This window comes from Trachemys scripta, chromosome 12 (assembly GCF_013100865.1).
Source record: "Trachemys scripta elegans isolate TJP31775 chromosome 12, CAS_Tse_1.0, whole genome shotgun sequence".
Lineage (NCBI taxonomy): Eukaryota > Metazoa > Chordata > Testudines > Emydidae > Trachemys > Trachemys scripta.
The window spans coordinates 35986484-36013975 of NC_048309.1; the positions used below are offsets into that span (position 1 = coordinate 35986484).

The window sequence follows — 27492 nt, forward strand, 5'->3', positions numbered from 1 at the left end:
TGGTAGGTAAAGTCCCATGGGAAGAAATTCTAAGAGATACAGGATTTCAGAAGAGCTGGCAGTTTCTCAAGGAAACAAACTATCCCAGTGCGAAGGAATGCTAGGAAGAATAGTAACTGGCCAATATGGCTCCATTGGGAGCTCTTTAATGACCTGAAAATCAAAAAAAGAATCCTACAAAATAGGGGGGAAATGAATGAATTGATAAGGAGGAGTACAAAAGAATAGCACAAGCATATAGGGACAAAATCTGAAATGCTCAGGTACAAAATAAGTTAGCAAGGGACATAAAAGGCAATAAGAAGAGGTTCTTTAAATAATTAGCAACAGAGGGTCCTGTGGCACCTTTGAGACTAACAGAAGTATTGGGAGCATAAGCTTTCGTGGGTAAGAACCTCACTTCTTCAGATGCATCTGAAGAAGTGAGGTTCTTACCCACGAAAGCTTATGCTCCCAATACTTCTGTTAGTCTCAAAGGTGCCACAGGACCCTCTGTTGCTAATTATTTAAAGAACCTCTTCTTATTGCCTTTTATGTCCCTTGCTAACTTATTTTGTACCTGAGCATTTCAGATTTTGTCCCTATATGCTTGTGCTATTCTTTTGTACTCCTCCTTATCAATTCATTCATTTCCCCCCTATTTTGTAGGATTCTTTTTTTGATTTTCAGGTCATTAAAGAGCTCCCAATGGAGCCATATTGGCCAGTTACTATTCTTCCTAGCATTCCTTCGCACTGGGATAGTTTGTTTCCTTGAGAAACTGCCAGCTCTTCTGAAATCCTGTATCTCTTAGAATTTCTTCCCATGGGACTTTACCTACCAGTTCTCCAAGTTTCCATTGTCTTATCTCACTCCTTCCTTTCCTGAGAACCATGAAATCTACCTTTTCGTGATCACTTTCACCCACATTGCCTTCTACCTTCACTTTCACAATCAATTCTCCCCCATTGGTCAGAATCAAGTCTAAAATGGATGTGCCCCTGGTTACTTCCTCCAAATAGAAGAACTATAGGCTGAACGTGGAATATGACCTCCTTAGTGAAACTAGGACATTAGCTAGTTTGGAAGCTTTTAAGAATGCAAGGAAAGATGGGCCTTTGACTCCCAATCTATATGTTAATTATACGTGGTGGCCTCTTCCCTAGTTTGGCAGTGCCATCAGAATTACCTGCCAGGAATTCTCTTGGCAATAACAACTTCCCATGGGCCAAGAGTAACTACTAGTCTTCAGAGACTCCTACAGTGGGATGGGAAAAAATGTTAGTAGATAAAGAGGAATATGGGTGTGTACAGGGAGGGACTGGTGGAGAGAGAAAGAGAAGGAGGGAGGGAGAGAGACAGACAGGTGTGTTTGGGGATGGATAAACAGAGAGCAGTATCTGTACCAATTTTACTTTTATGCCAGTACTTCTATTACTGTGGATTCAGATATAATAGTAAAACCAGGCTTTATACCAGTATAGCTGATTCCTTTCTATTGAAGGCAATAAGCTTTACCAATGTAAGCCCCTTTCTACTGGTAATCAATGAACAATAAGGAAATCACAAAACTCTGTGTGTGTGTGTGACATCTTTTCATGTATAGGCTCATGTGTGTATTTGTATGAGTCAGTCTTGCATGTTTCATGTTTTGCCTTCTGTTTGTTTGTATACTGTGTATTTGAGTCCCTTGTTTATGGAAGTCTTGTATGTCTCATGTTATATTTCTTGTGCGTGTGTTTTGTGCATATGTGCTTCTTGCTTGAGTGCATCTTGCATGCCTCCTCTCCCTTCTGTGTCTGTTTAGATCTTTTGGCGGTGAGTTTGTGTTGTGTGCAGTTATGCTTCTTGCTTGTGTGAGTCAGAGCTTTGGCAGTGCCCCTTGTTGCTTCATGTGATGTGTTTCGGTCTTGTGTCCCTTAGTGCATCGCTTTGAATGTTCCTTGGTCCCAAGAAAATTTAATTTACTCTACTCATCTGTCCATCTCTTCCACTGTGTCCTTCCCCATCTCACTCTCCTTTCGTTATTAAAATTCCACAGGAACATTTCTGCTCCTCATAAAAAGAGCAGACATCCAATGGGGGTTCTTCTTCCTTCAGAGAATCACTCTTATCCTGCAGAGAAAGAATAATGCATCACTTAGATGTCAGCATGTGCAATTTACATCAGCCCATCACCTATTGTGATATTCTGCCAACAACAGATGTTTACGGTTCCATTACTCAGTGGTTCAAACGCTCGTTCTGGCAATTGGGTGGTGTGGGGTTCAAGTCTTGCTGTGGCCACATTTAATTTGTGCTAGGGGCATTTGATCCAGTGGTGCAGGCTAATTTCTTCTCTTCCTTTATTGACACCAGCAATTCACCAAAGCAATGTAGACACCCAGTTTCTCTTATTTTCGTGGCATCCAATTCCCCTAGGCACTTTTCAGGGTGGTTGCAAGTCAGGATTGAGGGGCACCGGCAGAACTGTGTGTGGAAGAAGCATGGTAAATGGGCCTTTAAATTTACCCTGATTATAAGATCAGCTGTGAAGAGCAAAAATTGATGAAATGTCCAGTCACATAGAACAATAAGAGTAGATTGGGAAAGGTGCAAATTGTGACCGAAAGACCGAGTTAGTGCAAACAAAATGGCCTCCCAATATAACTCAAGACCCTGTATTAAGATCAAACACAAGAAGTGTGGGACCAGAAATCAATGGACCAAAACTAGTGTGTCATAAATTAGTCCTAAATGGTGACCAAAACAATGAGGCGGGGGGGCTGTTCCATCCATCCCTTCCTTTGAGGTCCTTGAAAAAGACCAGTTTGGGAGATAAATTGAGAGAGGAGAGGAAGAAAATGCAACAATTACTGACTGAATGCAGGGGAAGGAGCGAGCTTTACCATCATGGCTGCCACAGTGGCCATCTCCTGGAACCATGGAATCCAGCATGACACCCCTGGGCCTCCTTCATCCTAATCCCACGAGACATGTTGACCAAACCAGGCAACAGAGAGAGGGACCCAGATGACATGGCCACCCACCTCAACCAGTTCCGTCTAAGTCTCAGCCATACCTGCGAGATGAGATTTTGTCTCCCCCCATCATGTATCCTTTTCATTCTCTACCTTAGTTCTTCTCTTTCCTATCCCTCTCCTTTGTCTTTCTATCTAATAAGAGTCTGACTTAGCCAGCCAAGACTGGATATTTGGCAACACTGCTGTGAGCCTGTGTCCTACACAACCCGATGCGGGTACCAGTTTGCCAGGTCTCTGAGTGACTAATCAGACCGTGATGCCAGGTCTGTGTTTCTTCAGCTGCATAGCTACAAAGGAGAGCCAACACTAGAGACAGAAGCTGCATTTTCTCTCTTTGCAATTCCCTTTTTTGCTGTCCTGTTTTGTGTGTTTGTCTTGTGTTGTCTTCTAGAAAAAAGAACCATAACAGCAGCTGCTCCAGCCCATCTCAGCTAACTTCTTTTCTTTTTCCTAAAGGACATTCTTACCACTTTGGAGACTTTGGGATGGGGGAGGGGGAGACGTTCCTTCTAAAACTGTCCAGTTAAAGGGAAATGGAAGAAAGGGAGGCTATTAAAATGAAAGCCTTACTGAAAACATCTGAAATATAAAGAATTGACTGTGATTCTTCTCTTTTTCTGTCTCTTTAAGAACTTTTAATGGTGTGTTCGCCATGGGACTGAGCAGGCTGGATACCAAACCCCAAACCGTGTTTAAATCTGTTTAACGGTGGCCTGTGATAGAGGCACATTAACACCTTTGACACTTTGCGACCATGTTTTCCATCTGAATGACTACAACAGAATCCAGAGCTGGGCTAGCTGAGGGCTGTAGTTCAGGACTGGGGAGCATTGGAAGAGCTGTGAGTTTCTAGGCTAGGCTTGGATGAGGAAGGTACAGTGGGTCAGGACTCAGGGTGCATCTACACAGCAAACAAAAGTGTGATTGCTGCACGGGTGTGCGTTCCTACATTAGTTTTATTCTAGCTAACATGAGTAATAATAACAGTGGGAACAAAGTAGCATAGGTTTAGCACAGGCTGGCAACCAGAGCTGGTACCCCAGGTCGCTGGTGAGCTGGCATTGGAGCAGCTATCCTTCAGTGAAGTCTGTGCCGCCCACTATCCTTACCCACACTAACGATTAAAGCTGGAATGTCTCTGCCCACCTGCTCTACAATCAAACCTTTGCTTGCTGGGTAGACACACCTTTAGATGTTTTTGTGGAGTCCGCCTCTCTGGCAGGATACATGCTGTTTGTTCTCCACCTATGCCCTGACTGCTGGGCCACTGCTTTTAATTGCAAGCTGTCAGGAAATCATGCTAATCCAATTGCTTATTAGACTTCCTCGTCCAACTCCTCCCCCTCCATGTCTGGTTGAGCTCTATATAACATACACCAAGATGGGAGGGAGGATCAAGGTGAGGTTCAGCTTGGCAGACACCAGGATCCATCTCTCTGACAACAGGTATGGAGTGCCAGTAAGTCAGGACTCAGGATGCATCTACATAGCAAACAAAAGTGTGAAGTCTTGGATATAGAACAAGGCTGGGGCGGGGGTGGCTGGACTAAGTTGGGGGTGAGTTACACATGGCACAGGGGCAGGGCAATATCAGTCTGCCTCTAAGACTCAGGACACCTGGGGTCTATCCATGGGTCTAGGTGGAAAAATTGGAAAGAGTCCAGCGGACGGCAACAAAAATGATTAGGCTGGAACACATGACTTATGAGGAGAGGGTGAGGGAACTGGGATTGTTTAGTCTGCAGAAGAGAAGAATGAGGGGGGATTTGATAGCTGCTTTCAACTACCCGAAAGGGGGTTCCAAAGAGAATGGATCTAGACTGTTCTCAATGGTACCAGATGATAAAACGAGGAGTAATGGTCTCAAGTTGCAGTGGGGTAGGTTTAGGTTGGATATTAGGAAAAAACTTTTTCACTAGGAGGGTGGTGAAGCACTGGAATGGGTTACCTAGGGAAGTGGTGGAATCTCCTTCCTTAGAGGTTTTTAAGGTCAGGCTTGACAAAGTCCTGGCTGGGATGATTTAGTTGGGAATTGGTCCTGCTTTGACAGGGGGTTGGACTAGATGACCTCCTGAGGTCCCTTCCATCCCTGATATTCTATGATTCTATGATTCTATGAATAGTGGTTAGAGGATGAGAGGGTGGATCTTGGTCAGGGTCTGTGCAAAACCTGGCACAGAATGGGGCAGGAATAATTGGATGTGGAGGGGCTCTGGGGACAGAGTGGGGTGGGAGGGGATCATGGGAGTGGGAGGAGGTAATGGGTGGAGTTCCATGGAGAAGACAGAGCCCTGCCCCATGCTGCCTCCATCCATCTTCCCCCCTACCCCCACTGCAGGTCGATCCAGTGACAGACACAGCCATGGCTCTGAAGGGACCCTGCCCAGCTCTCCTGCTGCCCCTCGCTTTGCTGGTCGCCTGCCTGGCCCTGTCCAGCGGGGATCCATGGAATCCCCTGAATGACATATTCCGGAGACAGCACGTGAACAACCCCAAGAACGAAGCCATCAACAACAAAGTCTACTGCAACATGATGATGTGGGACCGGGGCATATTCTGGAAGTACACCAACACCTTCATCCATGCGCCCCTCAACAATATCAATGCCGTCTGCAAAGCAGATGGCATACCCGTTGGGGGCTTCAAACGCAAGAGCAAGAAGGAGTTCACAATCACCACCTGCACATTTAACTTCGGGACCTTCTCTTTCAACGGACTCAATGGCAAAAACAAGATTGTCCTCGCCTGCTTGAATGGACTCCCTGTGAAATTTGTGAGGCACATTTAGGACCCAGGCAGGGTGTGGAAGGCAAGAGGGGGACCTGCTGCTTGCTCTAACCCTGCTCTGTCCCTTCCACACTGGCCACGGCACCTGGCTCCTCACCCACCTCTAAACACTAGTAAGATGGTATATGTGTTTTCACCCCTCAACCTCCGCTGCCCCTGTGCCCATTGTACAGTATAGCCGACCCTTCCCCGCCCTCTGCTTCCCCTAGTGTGCATTATACTGTATAGCCGCCCTTCCCCACCCCTCACCCTCTGCTGCCCCTAGTGCCCATTATACAGTATAGCCTCCCCTTCCCCACCCCACCCTCTGTTGCCCCTAATGACCATTATACAGTATAGCTGCGCCTTCCCAATCTCCACCATCTGCTGCCCCCTAGTGCCCATTATACAGTATAGCTGCCCCTTCCCTGCCCCTCACCCTCTGCTGTTCCTAGTGGCCACTACTGTATAGCTGGCCCTTCCCCATCTTGTTATCCCTGCTGTCACATGGCGGCCATCTAAAAACCTATCCTTTAATTAAGAAATATTAATCAGTTTCATGTTCTTGTATTGTGTATTCAGGCTGATCATGAGCAATCCTCATATATGTCAAGATTAAGTGTTATTGGTCATTTGCTTCTCTTTTTTTCCCTCTGTTTCTCTGTGCTCCCTAAATGCAATAAAGCCAGATACAGGCAAAAGCAATCATTGTCTTGTTGTGTGAGACTGGGGATAGGAAGAATATAAACCACTGACCACTTAAGTATGGTGCTGGAAACATGTTATGGTTTTCCAGTATTTCTCTGTGCTTTTAAGGCCAGTGTCAACCTTTTCCCCATTGCTCAGAATAGAGCCCAGGAGTCCTGACTGCTACCACCAGCCCTGCTCTAATCACTAGACTCCACTGCCCTCTGAGAGCTGGGAATAGAACCCAGTAATCCTACATAAGAACATAAGAATGGCCATTGTGTGTCAGAGCAGTGATCCATCTAGCACAATACCTATCTCCAACAGTGACCAGTGCCAGATGCTTCAGAGGGAATGAACAGAACAGGGCAATTTATCAAGTGATCCATCCTCTTCATCCAGTCCCAGCTTCTGGCACTATCAATCAGAGATTTAGGGACATCCAGAGCATAGAACTATGCCCCTGACCGCCTTGGTTAAGAGCCATTGGTGGACTTATCCTCCGTGAACTTATCTAATTCTTTTTTGAATAAATAGTTTTAAGTGAGGTGAAACTTGGGGGCTATGCAAGACAAATCAGACTCATGAAAGGGATACAGTAGTCTGGAAAGGTTGAGAGCCACTGCCCTAAAGTTTCCTAACATTATGTTAGCTTTTTTGATTCCCACTGCACAATAAGAACATAAGAACGGCCATACTGGGTCAGCTCAAAGGTCCATCTAGCCCGTATCCTGTCTTCCAACAGTGGCCAATGCCTAGGGTGACCAGATCACCCAAGACAAATATAGGGACGCGGGGGGAGAGGGGTGACGCGGGGAGGGGGCGGGGGGGCGGCGGGGCCAAAAAAAAAAAAAAAAAACCTTCCTCCGCAAGTGCTGGAGGGAGGCCCGGGAGACTCAGGGGAAGCGCGGGGCCGGTGTGAGTAACAGTCCAGCCTGGTCCCTTGCAGGCAGGACTCAGTTGGGTGGTAGGAGAGGAGGGGGGTGGCCCGCGGGGCCAGGCGGCGGCTGTTCTCACCCCCGGCCAGCGGGACTCGGGAGCAGCCGCTGCTGCAGCTCCCACTGCCGCGGGGGCAGGAAGCGGCCATGGCACTCCGCGGCTGCAGCTCTGGCGCCCCCGAACCCCCCGAGCCGGGGCCTGCTGTGGGGACCCAGCAGCGCGCACGCTGGGCCCAGCCCCTGGCCAGTCGCGTCTGGGCTGCTGCCCAGCTGGTGCTATCCCGCGGCGGCCCCGGAGTGGGGGCAGCAGGCCCCAGCCCCCCCATCCCGCAGGGGAACGAACGGGGCTGGGCGGCCGATGTCTCCGCCCCGGGGCCGCCATGGGATAGCACCAGCTGGGCAGCAGCCCAGACGCGACTGGCCAGGGGCTGGGTGCAGCGTGCGCGCTGCTGGGTCCCTGCAGCAGGCCCCGGCTCGGGGGGTTCGGAGGCGCCGCAGCCGCGGAGCGCCATGGCCGCTTCCTCCCCCGCGGCAGTGGGAGCTGCAGGAACGGCTGCTCCCGAGTCCCGCTGCCCGGGGGGACAACAACAGCCGCCGCCTGGCCCCGCGGGTTGCCCCCCTCCTCTCCCAACCACCCAACTGAGTCCTGCCTGCTGGGGACCAGGCCGGACTCTTACTCACCCCGGCCCCGCGGACTCTTACTCACCCCGTCCCCGCGCTTCCCCTGCGTCTCCCGGGCCTCCCTCCAGCGCTTGTGGAGGGAGGGGGAATGGTGAGCCTGGGGAAGAGGCGGGGATTCGGGGAGGGAGCCAATCGGGGGAGGAGGGGGCGGAGTCGGGGCGGGGGGGGCGGGGGTACGAGCACTTCCGGGCTCCAGGCTCCGGGGCATTTCCTTGTTTGTCCAGTGTCCCGACCGCATGTCGGTCGGGACGCGGGACAAACAAGGAAATATCGGGACAGTCCCGATAAAATCGGGACGTCTGGTCACCCTACCAATGCCAGGTGCCTCAGAGGTAATGAGCAGAACAGGCAATCATCAAGTGATCCATCCCCTGTCTCCCATTCCCAGCTTCTCGCAAACAGATGTTTTCAAGGAAAAATAGATTGAGTGGCGGGGGCATGGTGACAGACTGATAAGTTGATGTGTGTGGGAATGGACAGACAGATAGAGTGGTAGGAATGGAGTTAGGCAGGTTGATGTGTATATGTATGGATTCGGGACCTTCTCTTTCAACGGACTCAATGGCAAAAACAAGATTGTCCTCGCCTGCTTGAATGGACTTCCTGTGAAATTTGTGAGGCACATTTAGGACCCAGGCAGGGTGTGGAAGGCTAGAGGGGGACCCTGCTGCGTGCTCTAACCCTGCTCTGTCCCCTCCACTGAGAGTGGAGGATATTGTGATCAATTTATAGGTTGATGGGTCCAGGGATGGATAGTTAGAGTGAGTGGAATGTTTGGTGGTAGACTGATAGGTTGATGTGTCTGGGATGGATAGATATTTAGAATGGTGGGTACAATGATAGATTGTTAGATCGATGTGTCTGGGGATGGGTAGATAGACAGACATGAATGCTGTGATGCCAATGTCATTCCAGGACCTTTCCTTATTTGTCTGCATGGTCCTGAGCTGCCGGGAAGGACACACACTAACATCCCAACGCTCATACATACACTAATGTCACACACTCACACACACATATACTAATATCACACAAACACTAATATCACATACACACAAACAGTAATATCACACACAGACACACACACACAGACACACTAATATTGCACACCCAGTCACACACAGATACACTAATATCACACACACACACAAACACCAATATCACACACAGATACACTAATATCATGCAGACACACACACAGATACACTAAAACCATACACATACACAACACCTTTAGGGAATGCTGCAAATACGGACATTGGATGAGCTAGGCATCTAAGGAAATTGGCAACATGTTTAAGCTGGAGAGGGTGATGTAGAGTCTGTGTGCATCTGAAGACAGCTGCCTTCCACAGAACCCCTGGGAGTGATGTGTGCATCTAGCAGCTCCCCGGACTTTGCCACAAGCCTATGGGCAAACCAACTGGCATTCCAACCCAACCCAGACTGGGGTGTTTGCCACGGAAAGCCCTGGCTGGGAGTCCAGGGGAAATCACTGCAAAATATCACCAAGTATCAATCTCCATCTGTCACTCTTTGAGAGCTAATTCTACAGACAGCAGCTGGCTGGAGACAGTGCCAGTGTCACCCCACGTGAGCCACATCACGCCCAGCCGGCTCCATAACTCAGGATTTAGCATCCTGCCTTTGTAAACTGAGCGTTGAATGTTGTGTAACCCTTCTGCCAGGCCGAGTTGATAGCAGCAAGGTCTGGGTTCAGTACATAGGGGTCCCCTCCCAACAGCGTAACACAAAACCAGCTCGAGTCCCCACCCAGTGACCTGGGAAAATCTTACACACACCCCTGGGCACCTTGAAGAGGCAATACTTCCCCTCTCACAAGCACAGAGTCTTGGTGTAGCAGAAAATGTTTAATAACATGAGGTAAACGACATAGCATTAAATTGGGAAAACACCACAACTAGAGTTCATAGACCAAACCATGAGCAAAGACCCACCCCAGCAAATTGGGCCGTGTCCTTTCCCATTGGTTCTTGAAACCAGCAACCCAAGAATCACCCAAAGTTCCAAAAGTCCAACAACCCCCAAAGTCTCTGTCCCTGGTCAGTGCAGCCCCAAAGTTCAAAGGGAGGCATGAAAGGGGGTTAAGGGGCAGCTTACGTGATCTGAGGCTGACCGGCCGCCTCTCCGTGGGGTTCCGCCGCAGCCTTCACCACGAGCCAGTCCACTTCCACCAGCTGTCCCGTGAGCCGCTCCTGCTGTCCCACGAACTGCTCCGCTCACCGTCCCGTGAACCGCTTCAGCTGTCCCCGCAAACGGCTCCGCTCCACTCCACTCGCCGTTCCTTGGGCCGCTCCAACTGTCCCCACAAGGCTCCATTCTGCTAGCCGCTCCTCCAGCCGTCCCCACAAACTGCTCTGCCAGCCGCTTAGCAATATAGCTTCAGGCTCCCCCACTAGTTCATACAGCACTCAGTAATATCAGTGCTATAGCTCTTTTTTTATTTCAGCTCTTAGTGATTTTAGCTAGTAGTAGGGGAGCCCCAGTGCTGGTGCTCCATTGGCCCAAAGTAAATTCAGCTCAGCAGCCTGTAACTAAACTCCTAATGGAATCAAAGTTAGCTTTAACATTCAACATTGAAGAGAGGAGACAGTGCAATTGGTGTTTCAGGCTCACAAAAGGGACCCACACCACCAGGTACAAATACCTGCCCCCAACCTCTCTCAATTCACTGGGTTTTGAAACCCATGCCCCTTGTCTAGCGAGTGCTACTTAGTTAATGATGAGTCCCTCTGTCATACAACAGTTCCACTGGCCTTGATTCACATAATCAGTGTAACAACATTTTATTCTTCCTGCCCCAATAACAGAGAAACTGGGGCTCCCACACCAGCCAAAGTAACCACTTTCAGTTGCTGTGGGCTTATGCTAGGTGTGTGGGTGTGCCTATGCAAACAGGATCAGCCCAAGGTTCTTTTCCACACTCGCCATAATTCACCACCAGATGTCAGGGTAGAGCTCATCCTGACTCTGCTTACAGTTGTGAATTCAAATCTCGCTAGGCCTTGTAGGGTCAGTGGGAGTTTTGTACCAGGGAATGTCTGAGACGTAACTCCTCGGATCCCGAGACCCCACCCAGAGTTTATTTTCTCTATAGACCTGCCACAAGTGACTCAGTCTCTCTGGTGGTGTTTTCTTCATGAGCCCAACTTGAGTTCTGCATATTGTCTCCACTGTCCTGCCTCGTACCAGCCTGGCCCCTAATCCAGGGAAGTACAAAGAGCTTGTGGGGAGCCGGGCATACCCCAGGATCACAATGTCACAACCAGGTGCAACGCCCTAGGATCACTTTGTCAGGGTGTTAGGACAGAATGTGTCTGCCCCTTCTGGGGAACGGGTGTGGGAATGGTGCCAGCCATGTGTGTGTGTGTGTGGAAATGATAGCAGCCATTGTGTGTGTGAATGTGGCACCCTCAGTCTGTGTAACAAATTTCCAACCCATTCACATCACACAAACTGGGCCTGCATAAACACACACATACTTTGCAACTGCCAGTAGGGAATTTCACCACCAACAGCCAACGCTTCCTCCACTGCAGCTAAAACAAGCAATGACTTGAGTTCTGCCTAAATAGTGAGCTGTAGTAATTGCTAAAGCCAGACACAAGAGGGGGACACACACATACTGTTGATAAATTGCATAGTCAATTGCTTGACCACTGTTTGGTATTGTATAAAATATACCTTGGAACATAAGTAAAGCTTGAAGCACAACTTTTATTTAAGTGTGGCAAATCAGTATTTTTAGATCCCCGTTATGACTCAGGTTTTCCAAGGCTTGTTTTGCCTCATCTATGTTATTGCTAATTTGAATAATGTGTGTGTGTGTGTGTGTGTGTGTGTGTGTGTGTGTGTGTGTGTGTGTTTTCACTCTAGAAATGTTTTTAAATATAAAGTAAATGGATTAGTAGGCCCATTAAAAACTGATAGGTAAGTTTTACCTTCATTCTGGATTCCTATTGGATAATGGATTTATTCTGAAACACTAGAACAGGCATTATTATTATGTAAGAGTGCTACACATATAAGGAATAAAACAGAAATTTGGAGTAATGACAGTATAAGTGAGGCCTCCAGATATAAATTCCTGTCATTAGTTACTCCACAGTACTGTTCATTCCTATTACAGGTCACCTTTACTGCTGGCTGTCACCACCTAGTAAGCTTCATTGGACAGAAGTGACTAGCTTCTCCCCAGTCCCATTATACTGGTCTGAGCCTTCATGGCCACACACTGGAATTGCATTGCTTTATAATGCCTGCACAGTCGATTGCATACTCAGTTGATCATATATGGTAGGCTGAAGTATAGTTGACCAGTCTGTTATTTATAATACCATTTATATTTTTTTCTTTAGATGCATAAGGGTCTCCACTGGGCACTGATATATTCTGATGTTTCCATTCTGTGGGAAGCATCCATAAACAACTTAAGTTGGTTAACATGATAAAAAAAATTGTGTGTTTGTTTTGAATTTCTCTTATTTTTAATAAGCCTAATTTATATACAGAAGAACTTACTTTATTTACAATGCAATAGAGGCCAAATCATTTATACCACAATCTATGCTTTGGTACAGCCTATGGCAGAAGCATTCCCTGGCTTTTACTCTTTCATTTTTTTTCCTTTGTGAACATAAATTTTTGCTTTCTGTTCTGATATTTCCAGCGCTTTAGCACACATATGCACGTTTTAGATGCTTTTGAAGTTTTTGCACAAAGATATTCATTTTTACTTCCTTAACACATGAATTACTAGTTTTCCATAATAAATATAGAGCTTGACTGCTAAAACAGATGCTCACAATGGATTCTGGGAGATGTATTGCTCTCCCCCTCTGGTTTAGCAAGAGTTAGCAACAGAATTTTTACACACGTTTTTTAGAGTTAATCTGTTTGTGGTAGCAATTAAACTTTTATTAAATGTTTGGAACCATAAACTTTAATTAAGTAATACATTTTCCTTTAAGACAGCACAAAAGAAAATAGTATAAATTTTCAAGCCAAAATGAAGTTGCAATGCAGATTTATTCAAAGACTTTGACTGTAATAAACTTTTATTACATTTGCTTCTGTGTGGGAGACAAAGGAAGAAACATTAAAATTAGTTTGGTTAGCTTTATCATTTGCAGCCTCACTAGACAGATATCAGAGGGGTAGCCGTGTTAGTCTGAATCTGTAAAAAGCAACAGAGGGTCCTGTGGCACCTTTGAGACTAACAGAAGTATTGGAGCATAAGCTTTTGTGGGTAAGAACCTCACTTCTTCAGATGCCATCTGAAGAAGTGAGGTTCTTACCCACGAAAGCTTATGCTCCCAATACTTCTGTTAGTCTCAAAGGTGCCACAGGACCCTCTGTTGCTTTTTACTAGACATATAGACATATATATGTGTCTAGTGAGACTGCAAAATGATAAATTATATATATATATATCGTTATAGTTTTAAACATAAAGGAAAAGCTTAACCTGGATGTAGGGTTATATTATTTTTAGCTCCGAGAGAGAAGTGGGATTCTGTGGGTTTGAGCCAGGTTTGGGAACCAGGACCTCTGGTGTTTATCCCAGTTCTTGGGGGTTGCTATCTATTCCCGCAAAATCTGAATTTGTTCCCTGTTTTTGTCTGCACTTCAAACTGATCACAGGAATGAGCTCCTTTGCCACAATTAACTCTTTTGGGGCAACTCCAGACATGTTTTTACGATGTTTAGCTTGTCTTTAGCCAGTAATTTCTTTCCCTTTTGCTGGCTGCACCTCACCTGGCAGTCTCCTAGTGTTCCCTTCATTTCTTATAAACTGTAGACAAGAGGGGTGTTCCAGTTGCGATATCTTCCACTTGCTGTTTAATTTTCTACTTTGATAGTATTAGTGTTCTAGTTTTAACCATTCTCTTTCTTCCTTTCTTTCTTTAATATTTACTTCAAATAATGAATGCCAGGGAGAATTTTTGTGCTTTGTGTCCCACAAATTCTAGTTACGTATTTTCTTACAAAAGATTCAAGAGCTCCTTTATTATTTTGGGGCATTATTATTGCTAATTTTAAGGCCCTGGCATTTTGCCATTTCAGCCTTTGATGTATCTGGGCCTTTTGCCCAGAAAGTTTTACTTGTAATTAATTTGTATATATTCTTAAAGTTTGGCTTTTCACTCAGGAATTCCTAAGCACTGGTGTTTGCCTAAAGTACTTTATCATGCATTGTCTATAAAACGGTTTATTTTAAAAAGGCATTTCGCCATAGTAGCACTTACTATAAAAATCCCATCCCCCTTCCCAAGGGTTGGCCTAGCTGGCTGGGCAAATGTATATGAAATTAAAGAACATTAGCATCCCCCTGCTTACTTAATGTTATAACCCTCCAAGTATTTAGGTCACTATCCTGCACTGCTTGTCTCCTCATCTCAAAAAAGATATACTGGCATTAGAAAAGGTTCAGAGAAGGGCAACTAAAATGATTAGGGGTTTGGAACGGGTCCCATATGAGGAGAAATTAAAGAGGCTAGGACTTTTCATCTTGGAAAAGAGGAAACTACGGGGGGATATGATAGAGGTATATAAAATCATGAGTGGTGTGGAGAAAGTGAATAAGGAAAATTATTTACTTGTTTCCATAATATAAGAACTAGGGGCCACCAAATGAAATTAATGGACAGCAGGTTTAAAACAAATAAAAGGAAGTTCTTCTTCACACAGTGCACAGTCAACTTGTGGAACTCCTTGCCTGAGGTTGTTGTGAAGGCTAGGACTATAACAGGGTTTAAAAGAGAACTAGATACATTCATGGAGGTTAAGTCCATTAACGGCTATAAGGCAGGATGGATAAGGAATGGTGTCCCTAGCCTCTGTTTGTCAGAGGGAGGTGATGGATGGCAGGAGAGAGATCACTTGATCATTACCTGTTAGATTCACTCCCTCTGGGGCACCTGGCACTGGCCACTGTCAGTAGACAGGATACTGGGCTGGATGGATCTTTGGTCTGACCCAGTATGGCCATTCTTATGTTCTTATGCTTGGTTTGACGGACATTTTAGCTAAATAGCTTCTGGTTTGGCTTGCCAAATTGTTGATAAATTCTATAATCACACACATACACACAAAGTGTATGACCAAACTTTGGTTTGTTATAAAATATAGTTGAGAGACCAATAAATAATCAGGCAGGTTTATTTCTACAAAGTCAATACTAATATAGTACAGGAAAAAGGTTCTATAGGAAGAAGCTGTCTTGTGCAGAGACGTTACATGTACCTTATACAGAAGGTGTGCTCCCAAATTTACATATTTCAGGTGGTATTTATACAATGATTTTACAAGTTACATATCTCTTTACACATCACACACTTGAAGGCTCCATTCATTGTATCAGCTGGTGACCCGCCTGGCAATAACCTCCCACATTACTGTACTAGCTGCCTGTTTTCAGAGACTCCCACAGTGGGATGTGCACCGATGTAAGTAGGTAGTGCTAGAGATGAGAGTGTATGGGGAGAGCTGGTTGGAGAAAGACAGAGATATATAGCAGAGGTGATGCATAGGGAGGGCAAGCAGGCTCAAGTGCCCCCCCTCCCCAATTGGTCTGCTGGGGTGGGGGAGACAGAGAGGCTCTGTCCTTCTCTCCCTGTGCCTCCCCCCAGCATGTTCCGCCGCTCTCCCTGGCAGCTGGGTGGGGAGGGGGCTGGAGCTGCTTCTGCCTGGCTGGGAGACAGCAGGCTGCCCCCCACCTGGACCCTGCTGTCATAGACAGGGGCTGAGCGAGCCAGAGCCCCCACTCCATCCCTGGCATGCTCCAGCCCTGTCTCCAGCAGCCGAGCCCGAGCAGGGAATGGGCTGCCATTGCCAGGGTCTCTCAGGCAGAAGCAGCTCATCCTGCTCCCCGCCTGGCTGCCAGGGAGAGTGGCCGAACATGCCAGGGGGGAGGCACAGGGAGAGAAGGCGAGAGACACCTCCCCCCTTGCCCCAGCAGGTAATGAGGGGCATTAGCATGGCAGACCCAGGCTGGTAGAAGGGGGGGGTCACTGGGCAGAGGAGATACATGGGGCGGTCACATGTCCTCCCCTTTGGAATGCGCACCCCTCCCAGTAATAGGAGGCATCAGTTGTGTGTGTATATGAGTGTGTCTGGGTATGGACAGTAGTTTTGGTACTGACTATCTGTTATCCCCCAGTGCGGGGTATACCAGTATAACCATGCTTTATACCCATATAACATATTCCTCTCTATTGATGGCAATGACCTATACCAATATAAGCACCTTTCTACTGGCATTCACTTCCCAAAAAGGAAAATCCCAAACTCTCACTTTTGTGAGTCATATCTTTGCATGTCTCATGTTTGGGATAGTGTGTGTGTGTATACGTGAGTCAGGCTTGTGTGTTTCATATTTTGCTTTGTGTGTGTTGTGTGTAGTTGAATCCCTTATTTCTGCATGTCTTGTCTGGCTCACGTTACGTTTCTTGTGTGTGCTTTTGTGTTTTGTGGGTATGTGACTCTTGCTTTGGTGCATCTTGCATGTCTCCTCTTCTATCTTGTGTGTGTGTGTATTTGTATCATTTGTCAGTACATTTGTGTTATGTATGCTTGTGCTTGTGTCAGTCAGAGCTTTGTCTTTATCCAGTATTGTTATCTCTCTGTGTTTGTGTCGTATGTGTATCTGAGTGCATTCCACCGAGTTTCTCTTTCACATACCACCTTCCTTCCCTTGCCTAGAGCCAATGGGAGAGCAAGCCAAAACTCCAACCCAACTTCCAATACAACTTGTTTCCTATGAAATCTCAAGTCTTGGCTTTGATCCCAAGAGAAAATAATGTATACCACACCTCTCTCTCTCTCTCTCTTTTTCTGTATGTATTATTTTGTCCTTCCCCATCTCTCTCTCTCTCACCTTCTTAATAATTAAAATTCCAAGGGACATTTCTGTCCATTAAATAATAGGGCAGAGACCCAATGTCATCCAGTGGGAGTTCTTCTTCAGTCAGAGAATCACTCTTATCCTGCAGGGAACGAATAATGCATGACTTAGATGCCAGGGTGTGCAATATATGTTGGCACATCATCCATTATTATGCTACTTGTAACACAAGCAGATGTGCCAATTTTTAAAAAGGGTAAACAGGATGTCTTGAGTAATTATAGGCCTTGACATCAATCCTGGGCAAGATAATGGAACGAAGCTGATACAGGGCTCAATTAAAAAAGGATTAAAGAAGGGTAATGCAATTACTGCAAATCAACATGAGCTTATGGAAATAGATCCTCTCAAACTAACTTGACATTGTTTATGAGATTACAAGTTTAGCTGGTAAAGGTAATAGTATTGACACACTATACTTAGAGTTCTGTAAGGCATTTGACTTGCTACCTCATGACATTTTGATTTAAAAACGAGAAGGATTTAAAATTAACATGGCACACATTAGTTAAAAATGGGTTAACTGGCTTACAGCCCTTCTATCTGAGCCCTCGATTTCCCCCCTCCTCACCCCCAGCACAGCTCTGTAACTGAACACAGGGTATTGTCATCAAGGGGGTGTATTTCTGGTGGGGTCCCACAGAGACAGATTCTTGGTTCTGTGTGATTTAACATTTTGATCAATGACCTCAAAAAGAATGTAAAATCATCACTGAACAAGTTTGCACAAAAACTGGAGGTGTGGTATGTAAATATGAGGACAGATCACTGATACAGAGTCAATTGTGGAAGTCGAATTGTGGAAGTCAACGAATGGCTATGCAGGTGGTGTTGGAGAGAAGGCTTTGGATTCTTCGACCATGGGATGGTGTTCCAAAAAGGAGGAGTACTAGGCATAGACAAGCTCCACCTAACGAAGAGAGGGAAGAGAATCTTTGCAAGCAGGCTGGCTAATCTAGTGAGGAGGGCTTTAAACTACGTTCACTGGGGGAAGGAGACCAAAGCCCTGAGGTAAGTGGGGAAATGGGATACCAGGAGGAAGCACGAGCAGGAGAGTGCAAGAGGGGAGGACTCCTGTCTCAGGGTATGTTTACACTACGAAATTAGGTCGAATTTATAGAAGACGGTTTTATAGAAATCATTTTTATACAGTTGATTGTGTGTGTCCCCACATAAAATGCTCTAAATGCATTAAGTCGGCAGACCGCATCCACAGTACCAAGGCTAGCGTCGACTTCCGGAGCGTTGCACTGTGGGTAGCTATCCCACAGTTCCCGCAGTCTCTGCCACCCATTGGAATTCTGGGTTGAGATTCCAATGCCTGATGAGGCAAAATGTCCCCTTAATAAAATCACCCCATTTCAACCAGGTGACCATGAATGATATCACTCTCCTGAGGATAACAAAGAGAGATAAGGAATGGATGTTGTCTGCATGCCAGCAAACACCGGGACCATACGCTGCCATGCTTTGTTATGCAATGATTCTAGACTATGTGCTACTGGCCTGGCGTGGTAAAGTGTCCTACCATGGCGGACGGGACAAGGCAGCCCTCCCCAGAAACCTTTGGCAAAGGCTTTGGGAGTACATGAAGAAGAGCTTTCTGGAGATGTCCCTGGAGGATTTCCGCTCCATCCCCAATCACGTTAACAGACTTTTCCAGTAGCTGTACTGGCTGCGATTGCCAGGGCAAATTAATCATTAATCATTAAACACGCTTGCTCTTTAACCATGTGTAATATTTACAAAGGTCCAAGGTACACTCACCAGAGGTCCCTTGTGCACCCTCAGGGTCTGGGAGCACGCCTTGGGTGAGTTCGGGGGTTACTGGTTCCAGGTCCAGGGTGATAAACATATACTGCCTATTGGGGAAACCGGTTTCTCCGCTTCCTTGCTGTAAGCTATCTTCATTGTCTTCATCATCGTCTTCCTCGTACTCCGAACCCGCTTCCCCGTTGCGTGATTCTCCATTGATGGAATCAAAGCATAGGGTTGGGATAGTGGTGGCTGCACCCCCTAGAATGGCATGCAGCTCCGCGTAGAAGCAGCATGTCTGCGGCTCTGCCCCAGACCTTCCGTTTGCCTCTCTGGCTTTGTGGTAGGCTTGCCTTAGCTCCTTAATTTTCATGCGGCACTGCTGTGCGTCCCTGTTATGGCCTCTGTCCTTCATGGCCTTTGAGACTTTTTCTAATATTTTGCCATTTTGTTTACTGCTACGGAGTTCAGCTAGCACTGATTCGTCTCCCCATATGGCGAGCAGATCCCGTACCTCCCGTTCGGTCCATGCTGGAGCTCTTTTGTGATCCTGGGACTCCATCATGGTTAGCTGATGAGCTCTGCACAGTCACCTGTGCTCTCCACGCTGTACAAACAGGAAATTAAATTCAAAAGTTTGCGGGGCTTTTCCTGTCTACCTGGTCAGTGCATCTGAGTTGAGAGTGCTGTCCAGAGCGTCACAATGAAGCGCTCTGGGATAGCTCCCGGAGGCCAATACCGTCAAATTCCATCCACCCTACCCTAAATCCCACCCAGAAAGGATGATTTCAGCGCTAATCCCCTCGTCGGAGGTGGAGTAAAGAAACCGGTTTAAAGGGCCCATTAAGTGGAAAAAAAGGGCTTCGTCATGTGGACGTGTCCAGGCTTAATTCGATTTAACGCTGCTAAATTTGACCTAAACTCATAGTGTAGACCAGGCCTCGGACTGAGAAAGCGGGACAATCAGCGAGTTATCTTAAGTGCCTATACACAAATTCAAGAAGCCTGGGAAACAAGCAGGGAGAACTGGAAGTCCTGGCACAGTCAAGGATCTATGATGTCATTGGAAAAACAGAGACCTGGTGGGATAACTCACATGACTGGAGTACTGTCATGGATGGATATAAACTGTTCAGGAAGGACAGGCAGGGCACAAAAGGTGGGGGAATTGCATTGTATGTAAGAGGGGAATATTACTGCTCAGAGCTCCAGTATGAAACTGCAGAAAAACCTGAGAGTCTTTGGATTAAGTTTAGAAGTGTGAGCAACAAGGTTGATGTCATGGTGGGAGTCTGCTATAGACCACCAGACCAAGGGATAAGGTGGATTAGGTTTTCTTCCGGCAACTAGCGGAAATTACTATATCACAGGCCCTGGTTCTCATGGGAGACTTTAATCACCCTCATATCTGCTGGGAGAGCAATACAGCGGTGCACAGACAATCCAGGAAGTTTTTGGAAAGTGTAGGGGACAATTTCCTGGTGCAAATGCTGGAGGAACCAACTAGGGGCAGAGCTCTTCTTGACCTGCTGCTCACAAACCAGGAAGAATTAGTAGGGGAAGCAAAAGTGGATGGGAACCTGGGAGGCAGTGACCATGAGATGGTCGAGTTCAGGATCCTGACACATCCTGGCTGTATTTTAAAGAATCCTTATTAAGGTTGCAGGAACAAACCATCCCAATGTGTAGAAAGAATAGTAAATATGACAGGCGAGCAGCTTGGCTTAACAGTGAAATCCTTACTGATCTTAAACGCAAAAAAGGAAGCTTACAAGAAGTGGAAGATTGGACAAATGACCAGGGAGGAATATAAAAATATTGCTCAGGCATGCAGGAGAGAAATCAGGAAGGCCAAATCACACTTGGAGTTGCAGGTAGCAAGAGATGTTAAAAGTAACAAGGCTTTCTTCAGATATGTTAGCAACAAGAACAAAGTCAAGGAAAGTGTGGGCCCCTTACTGAATGAGGGAGGCAACCTAGTGACAGAGAATGTGGAAAAAGCTAATGTACTCAATGCTTTTTTTGCCTCTCTCTTCATGAACAAGGTCAGCTCCCAGACTGCTGCACTGGGCAGCGAAAGAGTCCATGGGGCTGGATGCGCTGCATCCGAGGGTGCTAAAGGAGATGGCGGGTGAGATTGCAGAGCCATTGGCCATTGTCTTTGAAAACTCATGGCGATCGAGGGAGGTCCCAGATGACTGGAAAAAGGCTAATATAGTGCCCATCTTTAAAAAAGGGAAGAAGGAGGATCCGGGGAACTACAGGCCAGTCAGCTCACCTCAGTCCCTGGAAAAATCATGGAGCAGGTCCTCAAGGAATCAATTCTGAAGCACTTAGAGGAGAGGAAAGTGATTAGGAACAGTCAGCATGGATTCACCAAGGGCAAGTCATGCCTGACTAACCTAATTGCCTTCTATGAGGAGATAACTGGCTCTGTGGATGAGGGGAAAGCAGTGGATGTGTTATTCCTTGACTTTAGCAAAGCTTTTGATACAGTCTCCCACAGTATTCTTGCCGGCAAGTTAAAGAAGTATGGGCTGGATGAATGGAGTATAAGGTGGATAGAAAGTTGGCTAGATCGTCGGGCTCAATGGGTAGTGATCAACAGCTCCATGTCTAGTTGGCAGCCGGTTTCAAGTGAAGTGCCCCAGGGATCGGTCCTGGGGCCAGTTTTATTCAATATCTTCATTAATGATCTGGAGGATGGCATGGACTGCACTCTCAGCAAGTTTGCAGATGACAGTAAACTGGGAGGAGTGGTAGATATGCTGGAGGGTAGGGATAGGATACAGAGGGACCTAGAAAAATTACAGGATTGGGCCAAAAGAAACCTGATGAGATTCAACAAGGACAAGTGCAGAGTCCTGCACTTAGGAAGGAAGAATCCCATTCACTGTTATAGACTAGGGACAGAATGGCAAGGAAGCAGTTCTGCAGAAAAGGACCTAGGGATTACAGTGGACGAGAAGCTGGATATGAGTCAACAGTGTGCCTTTGTTGCCAAGAAGGCTAACGGCATTTTGGGCTGTATAAGTAGGGGCATTGCCAGCAGATCAAGGGACGTGATCGTTCCCCTCTATTCGACATTGGTGAGGCCTCATCTGGAGTACTGTGTCCAGTTTTGGGTCCCACACTACAAGAAGGATGTGGAAAAATTGGAGACAGCCCAGCAGAGGGCAACAAAAATGATTAGGGGCCTGGAGCACATGACTTATGAGGAGAGGCTGAGGGAACTGGGATTGTTTAGTCTGCAGAAAAGAAAGGTGCGGGGGGATTTGATAGCAGCCTTCAACTACTTGAGGGGGGATTCCAAAGAGGATGGAGCTCGGCTGCTCTCAGTGGTGGCAGATGACAGAACTAGGAGCAATGATCTCAAGTTGCGGTGTGGGAGGTTTAGGTTGGATATTAGGAAACACTATTTCACTAGGAGGGTGGTGAAGCACTGGAATGGGTTACCTGGGGAGGTAGTGGAATCTCCATCCTTAAGGTTTTTCAGGCCCGGCTTGACAAAACCCTGGCTGGGATGATTTAGTTGGTGTCACAAAAGTTCATTTACGCAAACGATGTCTGTTGCAGTACCGAGACCCAGACATTTCACAAGATTGATGCCACCTTAAACCGGGACATGACAAAGTTAGCTGACTACTGCTGCATCCGAAGAAGTGAGGTTTTTACTCACGAAAGCTTATGCCCAAATAAATCTGTTAGTCTTTAAGGTGCCACCAGACTCTTCGTTGTTTTAGCTGACTACTGTAAGACTTGGCGTCTCCAGCCAAGCATCATAAAAACAGTATCCAGTTTGTTCCATCTTTATCGCGCCAGCGCAACCTGAGAACTGAATGTTTATCTGAATGGTCAGAAGGTGAAGCATGAAGTAGAACCGGTCTATCTAGGTGTGACCTTAGACCACACACTGAGTTACCATGCTCACCTGAAGAAGACAGCAGCTAAAATTAAGATATGCAACAATCTTAACAAAGTGGCAGGTTCGTCATGGGGTGCTCGTGCTCCAGCTCTGCGGATATCAGCTCTTGCCACCTCGTATTTTGTGGCAGAGTATCGCGCACAAGTATGGAGATGATCGTCACACACCAAACTGGTGGATACGCAATTACATGCTGCCATGAGTAACATCTCCAGGACCCTGCGTCCAACTCCAGTCCCATGGCTTCCAATTCTGACCAATATTGCTCCTCCTCATATCAGATGAGAGGTTGTCACTGGCAGGTTACTGGAGAAAACACCTGCCAACTCAAGCCTGCCACTGCACAATGACCTTTTTAAACCATCAGTTGCACGTTTGCTGTCAGATCACCCACTATGGTCTCATCCCCCACACCAGGATGTTATGGCAGAAACACTCTGGCAAGAGGAATGGATATCTATTATAATCCCCAACCAGTCCCTTGTCATCGACCCCACAATTTGCCCCCCTGGTTTTGACCTGCCCCATCGCCAATGGTCCCTGTTGATCCCGAAGCGGGCAAGGTCTCTGTGCAGCCAACCAGTATCACTAGGGCCTTCGTGACAGCCCTTTGTGCAGCTGCGGCACAACACAGACAATGACACACATTGTCGATGAATGCCTGCTGACTAGGTTCAGCGGTGGCCTAGAAGAACTGCATCATGCCACAAAAGATGCTACTGCTTGGCTAGATGATTATGCACAGGCTAAATAAAATATATTAACTGTTTTAGTGAGGACTGAAGCAAAACAGCTGAAACACCTCAGTTAGCTTGATGTTGTCAGTTATTACCTTTGCTTCCCCACTAAGTAGTGGACCCACACTTTCCTTCATCTTTCTCTTGCTCCTAATGTATTTAAAGAGCCTCTTCTTATTGCTTTGGACATAACTCATTCATAACTCAGTTGTTCTTTTGTACTGCTCCTTAGCAATTTGTCCAGGTTTCCACTTTTTGTAGGATTCCTTTCTGGTTTTCAGATAATTAAAGAGCCCCTGATGGAGCCATACTGGCCTGTTACTCTTCTTTCTATCTTTGATTTGCATCAGGATATTTGGCAGATGTGCCTTTAATATTGTCTCCTTGAGAAACTACCAGTTCTCCTGAACTCCTTTATCCCTGAGACTTATTCCCATGGGACCTCTCTGAGATTGTTAGTTTGTTTTTTGAAGTCCATCATCCTTATTCTGCTGCTCTCACTCTGTCCTTTCCTTAGAATTATGACATTTATCATTGCTTGATTGCTTTCACCCATATTTCCTTCTACCTTCACATTTGCAACCAGTTCCTCCCTGATGACCAGAATCAAGTCTAAAATGGCTTTGCCTCTGTTTACTTCCTCCCATTAGAAGAACTACCAGCTGAACAGGGACCAGCGTTACTTCCTAAGAGAAACTAAGACATTACCTCATTCAGAAGCTTTTAAGAATGCAAGGAAATGTGGGCCCTCATCTCCCAATCTGCATGATAAAAACATCTGGTGGCTTCATCTCAAGCTTGGCAGCTTCATAATCATACCTTCTGGGAATGCTCATGGCAATAACAACCTCCCACAGTCTTGTGGCATTTGCCAGTCTTCAGAGATTCTGACAATGGGATGGGCACACATGTAATTAGATAGAGAGATAGGTGTGTTTGGGGATAGATGACCTTTAAAATACTTTTAAGAAATCAGTATATAAAACACGGCAAAAACAAGAAAAAAAATGCAAATTCAAAAACAGTTGCACATCCCTAACCATTAAAAGGTACATTTGCAGTTGCCCACCACTGAAAATTGTATCTACATTGTGTATAAAAGACTATCTAAACTTGAAATGAAGTTTAGCATACAACTATAATAATAATAATAATAATAATAATAATAATGAAAAAGAAGATCAACACCATCCCCAGTATCAAATAATTTACATTGTCTACTCTTCAAACTGGCCAACTTTGCTTGACCAAAGCTCAAAAGGCATGCGTACATCTATTTGTGAACCTATATTTAACAGTAAAAATAAACACCAGATACAAAAAACCAAGGGACAATGACCAATATGGCCCTACTTATGTTCTTATGAGGAGAGATTAAAAAGATGGGGACTGTTCAGCTTAGAAAAGAGATAACAGAGGGGCGATATGATAGAGGTCTAGAAAATCACAAATGGTGTGGAGAACATGAATAAGTAAGTGTTATTTACCCATTCACATAACAAAAGAAACTGGGAAGTTGGGAATGGGCAACAGGGGATGGATCACTTTATGATTACCTGTTCTGTTCATTCCTCTCAGGCACTGGTACTGGCCACTGTTGGAAGACAGGATGTTCTTAAAATGTCAGTATGGGCAACATTCTTGAACAGAGGGAAAAGACAACACAAATAAGACCAAATCACGATTTGAAATTCCAATAGTGACAATACAACTAGAAAACAAATGAGACAAAGGATGGGTAAAAACATAGTAACAATCCAAGCAGGCCATAGAGAAAGAATTGGCACTAGTACTCAACCAAGAGTACCATCATGCGTAAGGGCAAAAATGTCACCACGCATCAGTCAGATCAGAAGCGGATAGAAAAGTTGCAAGTTGCTGAGCAGACAGTGGATGCAATTCCAGATGATTCCTACTCAATCTCTCATTGGGTACAATTAAAATTCCCACACCCATTCATATTCAGAGAGCAACAAACAAAATTACCCATCACATCAGTGTTCATTAAAAATAAGTAAACAGACTGAGAAAAATAACAACCCCCAAATCACCAAATTTTCTTATATCCATAATCCTCAACATTTCCATTGGTCAAAGAGACATACACTTTGGTCATCAGTTTGTTCAATCTATACCTGTCAGTCAAACTCAGTCACAGAGACACATTTCATCAGATACTGAGCAGGCAACCAAAGCACTGTAAGGTCAGGAAACCAATCTATCACCACTAGACCACCTTTATCTAATCCGGAAACCTACCAGTAGTATCAGGTGTGTAGCCCCACTCAGGGAGTTCAGGACCCAAAAAATCTGTGATTTTGTCATTCCCCACACCCTCCAATTCAGACTCAGTACCAACCTCAAGGGAGAGAACCTCAGAGAGACCAGAGGGAGGTCTGCAGATCCCATAGCAACTGGTTCAGCCTCCATTTGTCAGGCAGGCTCATGGCAAGAGGCCACTGCATCAGGAGATACAGACCCAATAATGCCATCTCCCCCCAGATTGTAAAGGGGGTGCTAACCCCCCAGAACTAGGCTCTACCACAGTCACCCCATCCTAGGGTGACCAGAGGGCAAGTGTGAAAAATAGGGATGAGGGTGGGGGGTAATAGGTGCCTATATAAGATAAAGCCCCCAAAATTGGGACTGTCCCTATAAAATCGGGACATCTGGTTGCCCTACCCCATCCTGTGCTGTACTCTCAGAAACCCCCACATTCCCAGGACTAGCTGGCCTCTTCTTAGGGCACTGATTAACCAGATGTGTCAAGATCCCACAGCGCAAAACAGGCCATGTCCTCAGTGGCCGCAGACAAAAGGGATTCACACTCCCCAATCCTGTATGTCAGGGAGAACCTCGGAAGCATTGTTTAATATGATAAAACCCTGTCTACAAGAGGACAGGACATGGCTAACATCCGGGGTGTTACAGTCACAGGAATCCTGCTAATAGGGCAGTGAAATTGCCCTAACACGTCATGTCTCCGGCCAGCGGCTTCTTTGAAAAAGGAGGGACACTACTGGACAAAAACACCTCTCACTACAATCCCCTCCTCAACTGCCCATTTTTAAACCCAGTCACCTTCCCCAGAGCTAGGACACACTCCACCACACAGGTAAAGTCTGGAGGCAAAATTCGGCAACCCAGGGCCACGGGTTAAATTCTCCTGCAGGATTTGCCAGTCTCCTTGCGGACAGAGTTAAGCCTGGTTCAGTGGTTATGCTGAAAGCCGTTCCAGGCAGCGTATTGATGGGCCAAGCTATTTTGAGCAATTAACATCTTTTTTTGATTAACGTCTATGCTCCTACTGTAGGGGAAAATGTTGTGTTTCTTGCAGAGCTTGGCTTCTCTTTGGACACATTGTTGACCTTTTAATTTGTGGGGAGGGGCAACTTTAATTGTCCTCTTAATGAGAGATTGGACAGGAACCATCTGGAACCGCATCCACTGTCTTCTCAGTAACATTCAATCCTTAAAACCCAAAACTTTTGCTTTTGTGCCTAACATCATTAAATGTCTCATGTTTGGGCTTGTCCGTGTTTGTGTTGTGTGTGTTTGTGTGAGTCATTTTTCTCTTCTCATGTTGTGCCTCGAGTGTGTTTTGTGTAGTTGAGTCACTTGCTTGTGTGAGTACTGTGCATATCATGCTGTTTTTTTGTGGGTATGCTCCTGTTTTGTGGGTTTGTGGGTTTGTCTTGGGTGCATCTTGCATGTCTCCTCCTCTGCCTGGTGTGTATTTATCTTTTGCCAGTGCTTTTGTGAGGGTGTGCCTCTTGCTTGTGTCAGTCGGAGCCTTGTCTGTCTCCGGTGTTGTTTCCTCTGTGTGTTTATGTCTTGCATATGTATCCGAGTACACACCTCCGAGTGTCTCTTTCCACATACCACCTTTCTGACCTTGCTTAGAACCAATACGGTATCAAGCCACAAATTCCACCCAAATCCCAATGGAACCTAACCTGTTCCCTTCGAAATCTCCAGTCCTGGCTTTGGTCCCATGAAGAAATAATTTACACCAGTCCTCTCTCTCTCTCTCTCTCTCTCTCTCATTGTGTCCTTCCCCATCTCTCTCTCCTTC

The 27492-nt window shown here is 46.1% G+C and overlaps 1 protein-coding gene across 2 annotated transcripts in view; it reads left to right on the plus strand.

Moving 5' to 3' along the window:
• Positions 1–6458, plus strand: part of LOC117886343 (ribonuclease-like) — a 34987-nt gene extending 28529 nt beyond the window's left edge. The window contains exons 1-2 of one of the 2 annotated variants that reach the window (XM_034788064.1): positions 4390–4448; positions 5341–6458. In XM_034788064.1, the coding sequence (XP_034643955.1) occupies positions 5365–5790 (426 nt within the window). In that variant the 5' untranslated portion in view covers positions 4390–4448; positions 5341–5364 and the 3' untranslated portion in view covers positions 5791–6458. Of the gene's footprint in view, positions 1–4389; positions 4449–5340 lie in introns of those variants that run through there. The other variant, XM_034788066.1, reaches the window with a different exon arrangement.
• Positions 6459–27492: the final 21034 nt, after the last annotated feature.